The sequence below is a fragment of the Balaenoptera ricei genome, chromosome 9, assembly GCF_028023285.1.
Source record: "Balaenoptera ricei isolate mBalRic1 chromosome 9, mBalRic1.hap2, whole genome shotgun sequence".
NCBI lineage: Eukaryota > Metazoa > Chordata > Mammalia > Artiodactyla > Balaenopteridae > Balaenoptera > Balaenoptera ricei.
Window position 1 is genome coordinate 13,798,205 of NC_082647.1, and position 17,213 is coordinate 13,815,417.

The 17,213-nt window shown below is 44.9% G+C and overlaps 1 protein-coding gene across 2 annotated transcripts in view; it reads left to right on the plus strand.

Annotated features, from left to right (window-relative positions):
* The window catches only part of DENND2A (DENN domain containing 2A), a 100,771-nt gene that overhangs the window by 30,898 nt on the left and 52,660 nt on the right, over positions 1–17,213 (plus strand). For both annotated transcript variants that reach the window (XM_059933221.1, XM_059933220.1), the window contains exon 3: positions 15,999–16,126. In XM_059933221.1, the coding sequence (XP_059789204.1) occupies positions 15,999–16,126 (128 nt within the window). The remainder of the gene's footprint in view (positions 1–15,998; positions 16,127–17,213) is intronic.

Here is a 17,213-nt window from a genome sequence, read left to right on the forward strand (position 1 = left end):
CGGTAAATATTTTATAATATTAAAATAATACCTTAGATAATAAAACATGTGAATGCTTGAAGGTAAAATCTGTGCTTTGGAAACAATTTCTTTTCTGTTTTGAAACCTAATTTCTTGTCTATTTCTGTAATGTGCTAATTGGTTTGATACCTGCTAATCTGGAAACCAGCTACTGAGAAAAACTCCTCAGAACAGTTGTCTGTACCTACTGTCACCACTTCTTCCCCTCCTGTGTTTATCTTGACTCGCTGCAGTTGGGCTTTTGCCACTTATCCTGGAACTGCTCTAGGCCGAGTCACCTACGACCTCCATCTTGCTAAATCCAGTTGCCAGTTCTCTGTTCTTTTCTTTTTTTTAATATAAATTTATTTATTTATTTATTTATTTTTGGCTGTGTTGGGTCTTCGTTTCTGTGCGAGGGCATTCTCTAGTTGCGGCGAGCGGGGGCCACTGTTCATCGCGGTACGCGGGCCTCTCACTGTTGTGGCCTCTCTTGTTGCGGAGCACAGGCTCCAGACGCGCAGGCTCAGTAGTTGTGGCTCACAGGCCCAGTTGCTCTGCGGCATGTGGGATCTTCCCAGACCAGGGCTCAAACCCGTGTCCCCTGCATTGGCAGGCAGATTCTCAACCACTGCGCCATCAGGGAAGCCCTCTGTTCTTTTCTTGATTGACCTCTCTTAGCATTTGAGAACCAACTTGACTCACACCACCTTGAAATACTATGTTCACTAGGCTTCTAGGCCACCAGCTTTCCTGATAGTCCTACTTCACTGGCTGCTCCTTCTCAGCTCCATTTTCCCTTCCCTCTACATGTCGGAATAACAGCCCCCCAACCCATCTACACACCATCCCGGGATTACGTCACCTTTCCTCCATTTACGCTCACGCCCTTAAATGATCTCACCCAGTCCCATGGTTTTAAGTGTCAGTTACATGCTTATGATTCCCAGATGTATATCTCCAGCCCTGACTCTCCCCCAGCCTCAGGTTTGTATAGTCCTTTCATGCTTGGGTCTCCATTTGGTTATCTAATAGCTTGGACTTAACATGTCTAAACCTAAATTCTCAATCCAGGCCACTACTAACGGTCTCCTCCCAAAATAGATGCTATCTTATTAAATGGTATCACCCTTTGTTTTGCTTACGCCAAAAACCTAGGGGTCATTTGTGATTTCTCTCTTTTTCACATATCCCCAATCTAATTCATCAGCAAGTCCTTCGGTTCTAGTTTTAAACATTTTCTTAAAGCTGACCACATCTCCTCCACTGCCACCACCTTAGTCATTTTGTATCCACCCCCAGTGTTCTTCTCCTCAGCAGCCAGAGGAGTCTTCTAGAAATATAGATTTGATCATGTCAGTCCCCTGCTCAACATGGTCTGTCAGGTAGGATTCTTTGGGTGCCAGAAACGTAATGTCTTATGTTCTCTTACAGGGGAAAAAAAGTTTGGGTATTCTAGAATTTCTGGAAACACACACACATATATATTATATCCTTTAAAAAATGAAATCATGCTCTATATCGACTGTTTTTTTTTAACAAACACTTGATATAGGCACCTAGATTTTTCCTCCTCAGGATAATTTTTCTTTTTTTAAAAAATTTATTTATTTATTTTTGGCTGTGTTGGGTCTTCGTTTCTGTGCGAGGGCTTTCTCTAGTTGTGGCAAGCAGGGGCCACTCTTCATCGCGGTGTGAGGGCCTCTCCCTATCGCGGCCTCTCTTGTTGCGGAGCACAGGCTCCAGACGCGCAGGCTCAGTAGTTGTGGCTCACGGGCCCAGTTGCTCCGCGGCATGTGGGATCTTCCCAGACCAGGGCTCGAACCCGTGTCCCCTGCATTGCATTAGCAGGCAGATTCTCAACCACTGCGCCACCAGGGAAGCCCTCGACTGTTTTTTACTTAGCATCTCATTGAGATATTTCAGTGATTCCACTTTCCTTTCTTTTTTTCACCTTCCTTTTTTAACTGCCATCTTTACAGCACGTGGCTAAACCATATTTTATTTAGCCATTCCCCTAGTGATTTACACCTAGGTTGTTTCCAGTTTACAAATAACACTGTGACGAACACAGTGTGACATCAGAGAAGACTCTAGAGCCAGAGAACTTACTAGCTCTGCACCTTACTAGCTGTGTGACATCGGACAAGCTCCTAAATTTGTCTGAGCCTCATTGTACTGATCTGTAAAATGGAGATGTATAATTATCTCCATGTGACCACTTCATAGCTTTGTTGTGAAGATTGGATGAGTAAATATTTGTAAACATAAGTTAAAACAGAGCCTGGCATATAGTAAATGATCAATAAATGTTAGCTGTTATTTTTTTCTCGCTCTATTCTGTTTAGTTAATCAGGGTACCTATTTCTTTTCTAGGACCAAACTGTTTTAGTTATTTTAACCTCATAATCTGTTTTATTTATTTATTTTAATTAATTAATTAATTAATTTTTGGCTGCATTGGGTCTTCATTGCTGCACGCAGGCTTTCTCTAGTTGCGGCGAGCAGGGGCTACTCTTCGTTGCAGTGCACGTGCTTCTCATTGCAGTGGCTTCTCATTGCAGAGCACGGGCTCTAGGCGCACGGGCTTCAGTAGCTGTGGTGTGTGGGCTCTAGAGCGCAGGTTCAGTAGTTGTGGCACACGGGCTTAGTTGCTCTGCGCCATGGGAGATCTTCCCGGACCAGGGATTGAACCCGTGTGCCCTGCATTGGCAGGTGGCTTCTTAACCACTGCGCCACCGGGGAATCCCCTGTTTGGGTATAGAATTCTTAATTAACAATATTTTTCTTTCAGCCTTTTGAATATGTGAGATCCCAATACCTTCTGGCCTCCACAGTTTCTATTATAAATCAAATAATCTTATTGAAGATCCCTTGTATGTGAGGAGTTAGGGCCTGCAGTAGTTGTGGCACGTGGACTCAGTAGTTGTGGCTTGTGGGCTCTAGAGCGCAGGCTCAGTAGTTGTGGCGCACGGGCTTAGTTGCTCCGCGGCATGTGGGGTCTTCCCAGACCAGGGCTCGAACCCGTGTCCCTGCATTGGCAGGCAGATTCTTAACCACTGTGCCACCAGGGAAGTCCCCTCATAATCTGTTTTAATATGTAGTAGAGCTTACAGAAATTTGTTATTGTTGCTAATAATTAGTGGATTCTTTTGGACATGCTACATATACTATCATGTAATACACACACAAATGATCATTTGGTCTCCTTTTTAATAATTATAAACCTCTTATTTATTTCCTAATTATTCTCCTTATTCAAAAAATGTCTTGAATATTCTGATGTCTTTTCCTAAATGGTCTATATTATCACTATCAAATTTCACACACACACAAAATATGTCAGCTTTTAATTGGGATTCTATACATTTGCTAAGTTTATTCCTAAGTATTTTATTCTTTTGTTGCCATTGTTAATGTAATCTTTTTTCTCATTATATGTTCTTTGTATTTAAGAAAACCATTTATTTTTGTATATTATTCATTTAAAAGACTCCTTAAAGAAATTTCTTATTGTTTCTAATTGTTTGTCAATTGTTTCTCTTGGACTTTCTGCATATATAATCATATTGTCTACAAAGAATTATCATTTTATGTTTTTCATTTTGATTTACATCTCCAAATTCTTTCTCTTACTAAAGTGCACTGACTAATATTTTCATAACTGTGTGAAATAATAGTGCTGATAGCACTGGGCAGCTTTATCTCACCCCTAACTTTAGTGGTAATGCTTCTGGTGTTACTCTCAAGCACTCTTGTTGGAGTTATGTTTTCATGCTATCTAGGTAGTGTTCATTGGTAATCCTTTTTTTACTAAGAGTTTAAAAAATTAGGATTGGGTTTTGTCAAATTACTTTCCAGAAACTTTATATGATTGTGTGGTTCTTCTCCTTTGACCTATTAATAGTGAATTTATATCCTACTATTTGGGGGATGAACTCCCGCTTTGTTCTGGTTCATTATTCTTTTAATGCACAACTGAATTCTATTTGCTAATATTCTATTTAAGATTTTTTTTAAGATTTATTATATTTTATTTATTTATTTAATTTATTTTTGGCTGTATCGGGTCTTAGTTGCGGCACATGGGATCTTTTGTTGCGGCGTGCAGGCTTCTTTCTAGTTGTGGCGTTCAGGTTTTCTCTCTCTAGTTGTGGCGTGCGGGCTCCAGGGTGCGTGGGCTCTAGTTTGCGGCATGTGGGCTGTAGTTGAGGTGCACGAGCTCAGTAGTTGTGGCGTGCAGGCCTGGTTGCCCTGCGGCACGTGGGATCCCAGTTCCCTCACCAGGGATCAAACCTGCATCCCCTGCATTGGAAGGTGATTCTTTACCACTGGACCACCAGGGAAGCCCCCTATTTAAGATTTTTGTACCAGTATTCTATAAATGGGACTGATCTATACTTGGATTTTATTATACTAACTTTACCAGGCTTTGGTATCAGCGTTATGTGATATCTATAGAAGAATTTACAGGCTTCCTTCTTTATGCGCTGAGAAGGTTTGAATCCACCTCCAATTCTAAATTCTTTCCCAAACCAGTGCCAACCTCAGGGCCCTAAGTGCTCTCGTGACTTTTCTGCTCCTGTCCCCAGTGCTTACCCAGAGTAGCCCTTCCATGCCCTTTCTGGGCTATTCCTCCAAAGAGGCCCACTCTCCCAGGGGCAGCTTCGTTCTGGGAAATTGGAATCTTTCAGCTGTGTCATCACTGGGCAGACAGATCAACCTGGTGAACAGTTATTCCCATTATCTTTTCTCTCTTAGCTACCATCTGCTCTTTTCAGTCTTCCAGCATTTTCTTTAAAACCAGCTAAAGTTACTTAGTTTCAGTCCAAAGATGTAATTTTTCTTGGCCAGTTTGAATATGGTTGCATCAACTGTGTTTTAAGAATTTTGGCTTTGGATTTTTCGTTTTGTTTAAAATTGTACAACGGAGGTGATTAGGGCAAGATGTTCGCTTTCTACTCTTAAAAAACAAAGTATGCCCTTTATTGTGGTCCTATCGCTTAAGAAAAAAAAGAAAAAGAAAAGACCCAACTCTGAATTTGGCAGGCTTCCTGTCCTCTCTGAGGCAGGAAAGCCCAGCCAAGGTTGAAGAAAGAAATGATTAAGGATTTTGAGGTTATGAGGGTTTAGAATTACACGGCCAGGCTGCGCGCTCCCGAGAACGTATTCAGCTTATTTTCATAGGCTGATTAGTCCACCTCAGCAAGAGCCAAACCAATGGATTCAGAGTCTCAGTTTGAGAAAATGTCTTTTTCTTTTTCTTCTCTTTCTCTCTTTCTATTTTTCCCTGCTCTTTTTTCTTTTTTCCTCCTTTCTCTTCTCTTCCTTCTTCCTTCTGTCTCTTCTCTCTTCTTTCTTCATTTCTTTAAAGCCCCAGGAAATTAACTGCAAGGACTTATGCCTTCAATCCTAAAATGGAAAATGAGAAACCCTCAAATGTCAGGAAATTCCACAGATAAGGTTCCTACAGCAGCATTAACTTGGTTATGTATATTTTATGGCATACGTTTAACAACTTTGGCAGGAATGCCTTCAGGCTGACATTTAACAAGAAAAGTTATTATTTTTTAAGTGTAAGCAGCATCCTGAATTCACATGGGTCTCTATATCCAAAATGTTTTCATTCGAATTCAGATTTTTTGTTTTAGTTTAATTAGATCACATGACAGAGCTTTTAGATCTTTATGAAACCAAATAACTATGTTGACCAAAACTTCAACTTTTCAACTGATTATTTTGGCATCACATAGATTCAGCCTTTCCTTGGGGCTTTAGTGTAAGACTTTCAGAACTTTCTGAGAACATGAAACCTCAGTCATTATATGGCTGCCAAATCATACGGCACTGTTATCGATTCCATAATTTCCACCTACTCTAGGACTGATAGGGATCCCCACAGAAGTCTGACTGGGTAGCAGCCCTCAGCTATCATGGGTTTAGTCGTTAAAGTTAGTGTACCAGCCACGCTGTGGTCTGTCTCCGTCACTATGAGTCTGTCTCAGTCACCATGTCATCCATGAGGCAACTCTAACTACCATGTCTAAAAACTGAATGTTTAACATCTTCAAAGGGGCAAATTGTTTGATTAATTTGAGATTTAGAGCAAAAGTAACTTTGAAAGCGGCTGAGAAGCTTGACTCTGTAAATTCATTTATTTCGATAGTAGTTGCATTGGAAGACAAAGAGATGAGAGTAGAGAGGGTGGTTGTCATTCTACGTTAGAATAGTGATTGTCATGTCTTATTTCTCATGAGAAGGTGGAAATGGTTGGATTTTAGGTACAATGGTGCCTAAGGATAGTTTTTCTTCTGACATTTCTATTTTTGCATCCAGGATAGAGATAAGTGGAAACCCAACATGCGTAGTCATAGCTCTCGACAGAGGAGATACCCGGTAGCGGAGTGAGAGCTAAGAGCTGACGTAAACATTCTCTCATTTAGCCCCCTACTCTGATCACCTGGTGGTGGGACAGGCTGGGACCTGGGACTCTTTGCTGCAGTGCTGCAATGCTTGCACCCGGACAAACATCTCCTTGAGCAGCAAAATACAAAGAAACTATAAGGGACTAAAAATAACTGCGTCCATGTGCAGTTGGGGCAAATTCTGGACAAAAGATACAAAGAGACCAAAAAACCCAACAGCCACTTTTGAAGAGCCGGGCGCAAAACAAGCGGTCGGGAGAAAAAGTAGGGTACTGCGCATGTCCTCTGCATACAACACCACCTAAGGGGTGGGAAACCCACCTAAGCCGTCCCTCCAGCCCGACCCCTGGACACACCCCTACCGTCACCCCGTATAAGGAACCAGCTCGCAGCCCCTTGAGCGAATGAGCAAGCAAGGGAACCTGTTGTTTGTTCTCGCTCCGCAGTGCTGCAGCAGGGGCCCCAGTAAAGTCTTGCCTGAATTTCTTGTCTGGCCTCTGATCAATTTCTATTGATTAAGGAGGCCAAGAACCCTGGTCAGTAACAGTGGTATGAATGCCCTTCCCAAGGAGAAGAGCTGCCCCTGATCACCCGGGATGGAGGAAAGAAGAGAGTCTGTGGCAGCTGGAGGGGAATGAGGGAATCAGAGCAAGGCATCCCTGGTTTCTAGCTCATCTGAATGGTGTTTTAGGTGGGTGCTGGGTCTCAGGCTGTCCAAGCAAATTTAAATACAGCTGAAAATAATTCTGAGGGAAATGTGTTCAAACAATCGACTCAAAATTAGCTCTCAGAATACAGATAAAATATTTCTTTACCCCAAAATAGGGATAAATTATAAGCAGTAAAGGTGGCCATTAAAACCAGCTTTTAAAATATTCACTCACTTACTCAACCAACAAATATTTACTATACCTATGTAGTATTATGCTATAGCAATGAATAAGACAGACTCAGACCCTGCCCTCATGAAACTTACGTACTAGTAATAGTCAGAACTATACAACTGGTTATGTAACTAAGCACTCTCGGGGCCGTGAGGAAGCCCGTGGTGCTGTGGGAATGTTCAGCAGGGGTAGCTAGCCTGTCATGGAAACCGGGCCAGCTCAGAGAGGAAGTGACACTCATGCAAGGCCTGAGGTTCCCAGGCAAGGGGGTGGGCTGGGAAATGGGGAGGTGTGCAGTTTGAGTGGACAAACAAGCACAGGCCCTGGGGCAAGAAAGAATTTAGCACGCTGGAGGACTGAAAGGCAGGGGGTGGGCCAGAGGGGTAGGAAGAGTGTGAGCTGGGGCCCAGAAGCCCTCTGGAGTCAAGAGCCTTGGAGCCCAGGCGAGGGTTTTGGCCTGTTACCGAAGGGGAATGGGAAGCATCTGGAAGTTTCTAAGAAGGGGAGAGGCACAATCCGATTTGCGTTTCTAAGAGGTTGCCCCACCCCGCAGCAGCGGGGAGAGTGGAAGGGGCACCAGTGGACTGCGTGGGTAGTCGGGGCAGGTGGGAGGGAGATCAAGGAGGTTTGGGGGTTACCGTGTGGTATAACTGCAGTGGGGATTGAGAGAAGTGGGTGGATCCGAGGGATACTTTGCAGGTAGAACTCGTTAACTGGTTAGATGTGGGCAGTGATGGAGAGGGAAGGCTGCACAGTACTTCCAGGGTTAAGGCGTAGAAGCTTGGACGGGTGGTGATGGCCTTTGCCGAGATGGCAGCATTGGGGAGGGAGCTGGTCCTCGTCAGGGAGTGGGGAATGGTGGTATGAGTTCAACTTCGGATCTGTTCATTTTGAGCTTCCCGTGCGTCATCTAAACGGAGATGTGGGATGAGCTCTTACGTTAGTACTTCGTTTACAGAAATATGGAAAAGTCACAAATAACATTCAAAATGCTACTTGAAATTACGCTATTTTGCCGGGGGACACCACACAGCTTGCCGGGTCTTAGTTCCCCAGCCAGGGATCCAGCCTGTGCCCCCTACAGTGGAAGCGCTGAGTCCCAGTCACTGGACCTCGAGGAAATACATTCCCAGGGACTTCTTACCCGTGCATCACCAGCTGTGAGCTCAATTCCACCCTTTAAGAAGGTGCTTATTAAACATGCAGCTGGATGTGGAACAAACGTGGAAGTGTTTAAACGAGAGAGAAGCCAATTTGGATGTGGTTATCATTAACCTTTCAAAATTTCCTTTCAAAGTTAATATGTAAATAACCCTTTCAAAATTTCCATTCAAAGTTAATATGTAAATAACGGTATTAAAACCTTTTTTTCAATTAAAAAATATTTTCATAGAAAAGACTTAGCTAAATGATTGGATGATTAGTTTAATCATATTTCTCCTCTTTGGGACCCTAATCACCTACTTGAGCCTCAGAACCAAAGGACTACAGTCCTTGGAGGCATTTATGCAGATTATAGAAATAGTGCTGAGGAGGAACCAACCACCTAATAAAGCTAATGCTTGCCAACATGTCACCAACACAGGACAATGAGAAATCGAACTTTGTGATTGGAATTTTGTTTTCCCACTGCCTCTAGAAGCTGGGCATGTAAGGATTTCTGGTTTCTTCTTGATCTTGGATGGACAGTAGCTTCATGTTGATTTAAAGTTGGTCTTTCAGGCTTCCTGTATAAGAATTAGCCAGCTAGGGCTTCCCTGGTGGCGCAGTGGTTGAGAATCCGCCTGCCAATGCAGGGGACACGGGTTCGAGCCCTGGTCTGGGAAGATCCCACATGCCGCGGAGCAACTGGGCCCGTGAGCCACAGTTGCTGAGCCTGCGCGTCTGGAGCCTGTGCTCCGCAACAAGAGAGGCTGCGATAGTGAGAGGCCCGCGCACCGCGATGAAGAGTGGTCCCCACTTGCCACAACTAGAGAAAGCCCTCGCACAGAAACGAAGACCCAACACAGCCAAAAAATAAATAAATAAATAAATAAATAAATAATTAATTAAAAAAAAAAAAAGAATTAGCCAGCTAAAACCCAACATTTTAATACAGAAATGGAACTACTATTTAAGAAATCCTGTGATGAATTCTTTTGCAAATTAAATAAGAGTTTTGCACTGTGAATAACCATCCTCTAATCACCTTTTTTTTTTTTAATGGAAGTTTGTAACATTTTAAATGTGGGCTTTTCTAATACTGTTTAGACTGGTGGTACCTTTTATGTGTTGGGAATCATATGCAAAATATAGCTGATATCTTGTTTTAGCATCTTGTTCTTAGAAATATGGAAGGATCATAAAAAAAATTCAAACTATAGCTTGAAATCCCAGGGTATCTGACAGCAGCCATTTGGATTGCAGGCTAATCCCATCCTAACAAACCCCAACAGATGATCCAGATTCTTTTTTTTTTTTTTTTTTAATTTTATTTATTTATTTATTTATTTATTTATTTATGGCTGTGTTGGGTCTTCGTTTCTGTGTGAGGGCTTTCTCTAGTTGCGGCAAGTGGGGGCCACTCTTCATCGTGGTGCGCGGGCCTCTCACTATCGTGGCCTCTCCCGTTGCGGAGCACAGGCTCCAGACGCGCAGGCTCAGCAACTGTGGCTCACGGGCCCAGTTGCTCCGCGGCATGTGGGATCTTCCCAGACCAGGGCTCGAACCCGTGTCCCCTGCATTGGCAGGCAGATTCTCAACCACTGCACCACCAGGGAAGCCCATCCAGATTCTTGATTGTGCCACATATGCTCTAAATAAGTGAGCCATCCGCTGGGACTTGGAGAGCCTTTAGCATACAAGCATCTTTATTGTTAGGGCATTTATTATTAAAACATTTGAACTATTCAGATATTATTTCATAAATATTTTATAATAATTTTATTATTTTAAAATTTGACCTATACAAATATTGCTTCACTGGTACCTCAAATGAGATTTTTAAAAATAAATAATGATAGGGCTTCCCTGGTGGCGCAGTGGTTAAGAATCTGCCTTCCAGTGCAGGGGACACGGGTTCGAGCCCTGGTCCGGGAAGATCCCACATGCCACGGAGCAACTAAGCCCGTGAGCCACAACTACTGAGCCTGCGCTCTAGAGCCCACGAGCCACAACTACTGAGCCTGCGAGCCACAACTACTAAAGCCCACACGCCTAGAGCCTGTGCTGCACAACAAGAGAAGCCACCACAATGAGAAGCCTGCGCACTGCAATGAAGAGTAGCCCCACTTGCCCCAACTAGAGAAAGCCCGCGCACAGCAACGAAGTCCCAACGCAGCCATAAATAAATAAATAAAATTAAAAAAATACATAACGATAGGGCTTCCCTCTTGGCGCAGTGGTTAAGAACCCGCCTGCCAATGCAGGGGACGCGGTTTCGATCCCTGGTCCGGGAAGATCCCACGTGCCGCGGAGCAGCTGAGCCCGTGCACCACAACTACTGCGCCTGTGCTCTAGAACCCACACGCCACAACTACTGAAGCCTGCGCGCCTAGAGCCCGTGCTCCGCAACAAGAGAAACCACCGCAATGAGAAACCTGTGCACCGCAGCGAAGAGTAGCCTCCGCTCGACGCAACTAGAGAAAGCCCGCGCGCAGCAATGAAGGCCCAATGCAGCCAAAAATAAATAAATTTATAATAAATAAATAAATAAATAAATAAATAATGATAGAGCTCTCTCCATGGCAAAGCAAGGCACAGCTGCAGCCCCTTTCTGCAATCAAAGAAAAGGCCCAGCTTAGCCAAGGTCATGCTGGAATCCCAGGCAGTCAAGGCTTTAGCTGCAGGCAGTGGCCACCACCCTCTCCCTCTGCTGCTGGGAGTGGAGCTTCCTGCTATTGTGGCAGAAACTGCTCAGCTCCCAGTGAAGTGACTCCCGACCTGTCCGCTCTTTTCCCTGTGAGGGTTCATAGCATCTCTTCATCGTATAGTTCAGTTACATGATGGGAAACAGAGGGCTTGCCTGGGCAATGCTCAGTAATGTGTAATATGGTTTTATAGAGAAAATTAGTTTGGGACTTCCCTGGCGGTCCAGTGGTTAGGACTCCGTGCTCTCACTACCAAGGGCCCCTGGTTCAGTCCCTGATTGGGGAACTAAGATCCCACAAGCCGCGCAGCCGGAAAAAAAAAACCAAAAACATAGTTCAAGTTCCTAACAATAACCTTTGGAAACCCGACCTGTTTTAGTCTGGGGACTGGGACTGCAGCTTTCCTCCTGCCTTGCCTTACTTGCGTGCTCTGCGGCATGCCTGTCTTTTTTTTTTTTTTTAATTTATGTATTTTTGGCTGCATTGGGTCTTCCTTGCTGAGCACAGGCTTTCTCTAGTTGCAGCGCACAGGCTTCTCATTGCAGTGGCTTCTCTTGTTGCGGAGCACGGGCTGTAGGCACATGGGCTTCAGTAGTTGTAGCACACAGGCTCAGTAGTTGTGGCTCGTGAGCTCTAGAGCGCAGGCTCAGTAGTTGTGGCGCACGGGCTTTGTTGCTCCGCGGCATGTGGGATCTTCCCCGCCCAAGGCTTGAACCTGTGTCCCCTGCATTGGCAGGCGGATTCTTAACCACTGCGCCACCAGGGAAGTCCAGTGCCTGTCTTTTTAAGAGCACCAATCTCCAACCAGATTTCCTGGGTTCTCCCAAAGTGACTTTGAGCAATTTACCTTATGTCTCTATACCTGTTTTCTCATGCATAACATGTGTATAATAATAGTAGTCTTTCACAAGGTTGTTGTAAAGTTTGAATGTGCTGATCCAAGACAAGCACTTGGTCAGTACACAGTAAGTACTGAATGAATGATTCTGTGGTCTCTGAACAGTTTGTATTTTCCCTACCATGTAGCGTACATGCTGAGGACTAGCTAACGTAACTTGGTTTGCTCAGCAGGGGAAACCCAGGAGTTCTGGCCCACTCCAGGCCAGTTACCTCACTCTGCTCTGGGCCACACCTCCAGCCCCAGTCAGCTGCCTGGCTGATGCCAGCCTGGGCTAATGGAAACTGGACTAGGAAATGTTCAGAGTGGGGTCACAGCACAACCCATTCCCATCTTAGAGAAAACGGCTCAGACCTGCTTTCCCCCAGGTCCCATCTGCTAGAGCTCTGAAGCTCAGTCCTTCCTCTCCCCGCTGGACACCTCAAGGGGAGAAAGAAGGGGCTCATGGATTAGTATCCCTTTTTTTGGGCACAAACTTCTTTTCATAAGTCAGAACCCTGGGGCACTGGTGACGGTTTCAGCCTTGTGACCTGACTTAAGGCCATAGAGCTCCAGCCTAGAAGCCCATCTTTGTGCTCCTGTCCTAAGTGCCGCATTCAAGTTCATAAAGGAATGAGGGGTTCAAGTTCATAAAGGAATGAGGGTGGGGTGGAGATAAGGGGTGATGAATTCAGTTGTGTAGATATTGAAGTATAGAACCTAATGAATTCCCCGGTTGTCCAGTGGTTAGGACTCGGCACTTTCACTGCTGTGGGCCCAGGTTCAGTCCCGGGTCGGGGAACTAAGATCCCGCAAGCCGTGCAGTGCAGCCAAAAAAAAAAAAAGGAAAAAAGTATAGAGCCTAAAGAGGTGAAGCCTTGGGAAACACTATAGCCCAGAAAGAGGAAGCGGTAGAGAGCTGCCAGCGCAAGCCCAGGAGGGGTGGTCTGACAGGGCAAGTAGAGTTAGGGCAGCCCTGCACCCGCCTCCTCAGACCGTCAGGAGGGCCTGTTTGCAGGTGTTTCCAATCCTTTGCCAAACAATACTTTTGTAAAATATAATAAAAAAAAGAATTACCAGAGGAATGTAATGAAAAAAAACGTCAGTATACAAACCTCAGTTTTTTTGTTTTCTTTTTTTTTTTTTTTTTATTATTTCTCTAGACTTGGGTATTTTTTTTTTAATTAATTAATTTATTTTTGGCTGTGTTGGGTCTTCGTTTCTGTGCGAGGGCTTTCTCTAGTTGTGGCGAGCGGGGGGCCACTCTTCATCGCGGTGCGCGGGCCTCTCACTGTCGCGGCCTCTCTTGTTGCGGAGCACAGGCTCCAGACGCGCAGGCTCAGTAGTTGTGGCTCACGGGCCCAGTTGCTCCGCGGCATGTGGGATCTTCCCAGACCAGGGCTCGAACCCGTGTCCCCTGCATTGGCAGGCAGATTCTCAACCACTGCGCCACCAGGGAAGCCCTTGTTTTCTTTTTTAAGTTCATTCTGTTAAATTGTTTGAAAAGTTTCTAAACGCTTTCTCTCAATTTCTGTACTTATCTTGTCAAGGACCGGAAACAGTTGGCACCCCAGCTCTGGCCCACAGATTGCACTTTGAGCACTGCTACCTTATGCTGTAGAAGCCAAGTGGTGTCCTGTAATGAAAGGACCCAGAAAGTTGTTAGGTTCTACCAGAAACTCGCTAGTGACCTTTAGGAGGAATTTCAGGAAAGGGATGCACACGGACGGGTTGAGAGGGTGAGGGAAAGAAAAACGAGTGAACTATGGTAAACTAAGAGAATAATCTCTGCTCCTCCTCCTCCCCTCCCCCTCGTTAAAAGTGTTGGCAAGGAAGGTGAGAAATAGAACCACAAAGGTCATTGCTCCAAATGAAAGCTTTTTAAGATAGAGGAAACCTGTGCATGTTTAAAGGAGTAGAGAAAGAAGCTAGTGGAGAGGGAAAGATTTAAAATGCAAGAAATCCCCAAAGCTTGGAAAGCAGGCAAATGGCCTCTGCTTGGTTCTGCTGTCTCATTGCCTGGCACTCTCCACCCTGCTCCCTGCAACCCAGCCATGCTGTCTGTCTGTCTGTCTGCCGTTTCCTGAAATGCATCGAGCTCTCTCTGTAGACTCAGGACTTTCCCACATGCTTTTCCCTCTTTTTGGAATGCTCTTCCCCCGACTAAGTTCTTTTTATCCTTCAAGGCTCAGCTTCAGTGAGTGACTTTCTCATAGAGGCCCTCCCTTGATGCATCCCGCAACCTACATTGAGCCTTCCTCGATATCCTCGCAACCTGTGCTTTTCCATCACTGAACTTAACCCAGTTTATAATTCTGTTTATTTGTGTGTGAGCTGGTTGAACATCTGTCTTCCTCCCTAGAATGTAAGCTCTTTGAGGCAGGGACTCTGGCTGTTTTAGTCCTTATTTTTCAAACCCTGAGCACAGTGCCTCCCACACAGTAAATGTTCATATAAAGCACTGGCTACACAAATAACTAAGAGCACCATGACAGATAATAATAGCTAACATTTGTTGAGGGCTTATTAGGTGCCAAGAACTTTACAAACCTCCTCTGTTCTATGGACAGTCCTATGAGATAATTACTATTTTACAAATCAGGACACTGAGTTTGAGCTCAGGTAGTTTATCCAAGTTGAAAAGACTTGTGAATGAAGGATTCGGGATCTGTGTCCAGATTTGTTTAATCCTAGCGCCACCAGAGGGGCACTTTCTCCCGGGGCTGGAAGCGTGGACGAGGAAACAAGGGCGCTCTGCATTTCGCAGCGGTTAGCTGCAACGTGCCATCTGGCATGCGCAGAACACTGTGCTAGACACACGTGAACACAGTGAGAGAGAAGAGCGGCGATTCCTGAGCCAGAGGAGGGTTGTGAGCGTCTGGACCCTGTACCAGAAGCAGTGAGGGGCCAGCACCAAGTCAGCTCAGGGATGTGCCCTGTTTAACGTGGGTGGACTGCATGTTCACCTCAATTCCATTCACAGAAGGCCCAGGGTGTGTTCAGCAGAAATTCCTGATAAATCTGCTTGGGGGTAGGAGAAGGTGAGCTTCTGGAGCCTGAGTGGGCAGGACTGTTCTGCTCCAACAGGGAGAAGTTGTGGGTTACTTTGGAGAAGGATAGGGAGAGAGAGAAGAAAAAGGGGGGAGGTGGAGTGAACCTGTGAGATGGGTGATGTTTTGTATGTTTCATAATATGACCCACCTCATGATCTCCCAAATGTTCCATAGAGTTACAAAAGATCATAGAAACTCAAGGTGAGTGGCCGTGTGTGTGTGTGTGTGTGTGTGTGTGTGTGTGTGTGTGTGAGAGTTGGAGAAGGGGCTAGGTTTCACAGTAGAGTCAATACCAGCAGAACAGGGACAGCCTGTGTGGATGTAAGATGGGGCGAGGGTGGTGGTGAGCCAGGCCCCAGACAGAGCCCCAGGCACATTTGCACAGATCTCAGGGTGGGGTGGGGTGCCTCAACTGGCCCTTGGGTTTCTGATAATAACCACTTGGGTGAGAGAAGGGGGAGGTGCTCAGGCTTCTGGTCTGCTCTGAACTGGCCATTACTACTCCTTTGTGTTTATTAATGTGTGCTCTGTAAACACTGTAGAACATTTGAAAAATCCAGAAAAGTACGAGTGAAGAGAAGACACCAGTCATCCCTCGGCCCTGATATAGAAGCTATATGTTTCACTTCTCTTCCTTTTATCTTCTATGTATATGTTTGCTTACAAAGTTGGGATTGTATTTTATATGTATACTTCACTATCTTTAGCTGGCATAATAGCATAAACATTCTCACAAGTAAAAACCACATCTCATATTTGAGGATTTTCACACTTTCTTATAAAAAACAGAGTTGATTTAAGTATTGGAAATCTTTGCAAGAAAAAAAAAAACATTTTGGCGTGTATTCTCTGAACCAGCCTCATTTGATTTGAGTTCTCGGTTTTTTTTCCTCCCACCTTGTACAACCCAGAAAGTCCTATGAGTTTGAAGACTTACTGCAGTCTTCCTCTGAGAACAGCAGGGTTGACTGGTGCGCACAGACGAAGCTGGGGCTCACACGCACTTTATCGGAGGAGAACGTCTATGAGGACATTCTAGGTAAGAGGCCCAAATGTTTGAGTGAGTCTGTCTATGAGAAGGAAGAGGGAGGAAATGGGGCTGGCTGCTTGAAATACACACACACACACACACACACACAGAGTCACACTCAAAGACAAACATGTACTCAAATGAATGAGAGATCGGGTAGGTGGGTGGAAGAGTGACCCATGGTGAAATACGTGAGAGAAAAGTGGGCTGGAGTGGGGAGGAAGGGCTGGCGATGAACGGCCAAGGAGGCAGCGTGATACAGCGGGGAACACGCGAGACCTGGAGCCTCAATATCCATGACTGAGTCTTGGCTCTGCTACTTGTTAGCTGTGTGACATTGAGCTGGTGACTTAACCTCTCTGAACTTCAATTCTCTCACCTCTGTACTAAGGAGGATGACAGCTACCTTACAGGGTTGTTTGAGGGCTGAAGAAAATGGTATGTAAAACACCTGGTTTATAACAGACTCTCAGTGAATTGTAGGGATTACTGAATGAAAGAAAACCAAAGACCACCGTACTCTTTCCAAAACTGTAGGAATGTGGCGGTAACGGCATCACAATTCAGACTGAAATGAATGTCTTCTATTTAAAAACTAACTTTGGCTTTGCTCTAAAGAATTCTCTGATTCCAAAATGGGACTCAGATTCACAGAGCTTTTGTGCATTTAGATTTGGTGAGTTAAATAATCTCCACGGAGGATCACAGTTTCAGTAAGGTGTAAACTCAGACCATGTCTGCATATGTTGAGGGCGGCAGTGGGGGAGGAAATGAGCGAGGAAGAAACCCTTCTGTGTCCCTATGCAAGGGGCAGAGCAGGCAGATATACATGTACTTACATGCATGCAGTCTTCAACACTAGAAGAAACTCCATGGTAGGAGGAAACATGAGACTTAAGGAAGGGCGTATACTAAGCCGAGCTATTTGAATTGCTATGTCCAAGCTGCCAGAGAAGGGTTCCTGCCAAAGCAGTAGGCTTCCCAAATCCAAAGTGGGTATGAGATTTAGACTTCTCTTAGCAGTGTGTACCTGACAGAGAAGCTTTCAGTTACAAGGAACAGAAAACCCAGCTGAAACAACAAAGGGAGTTTGTTG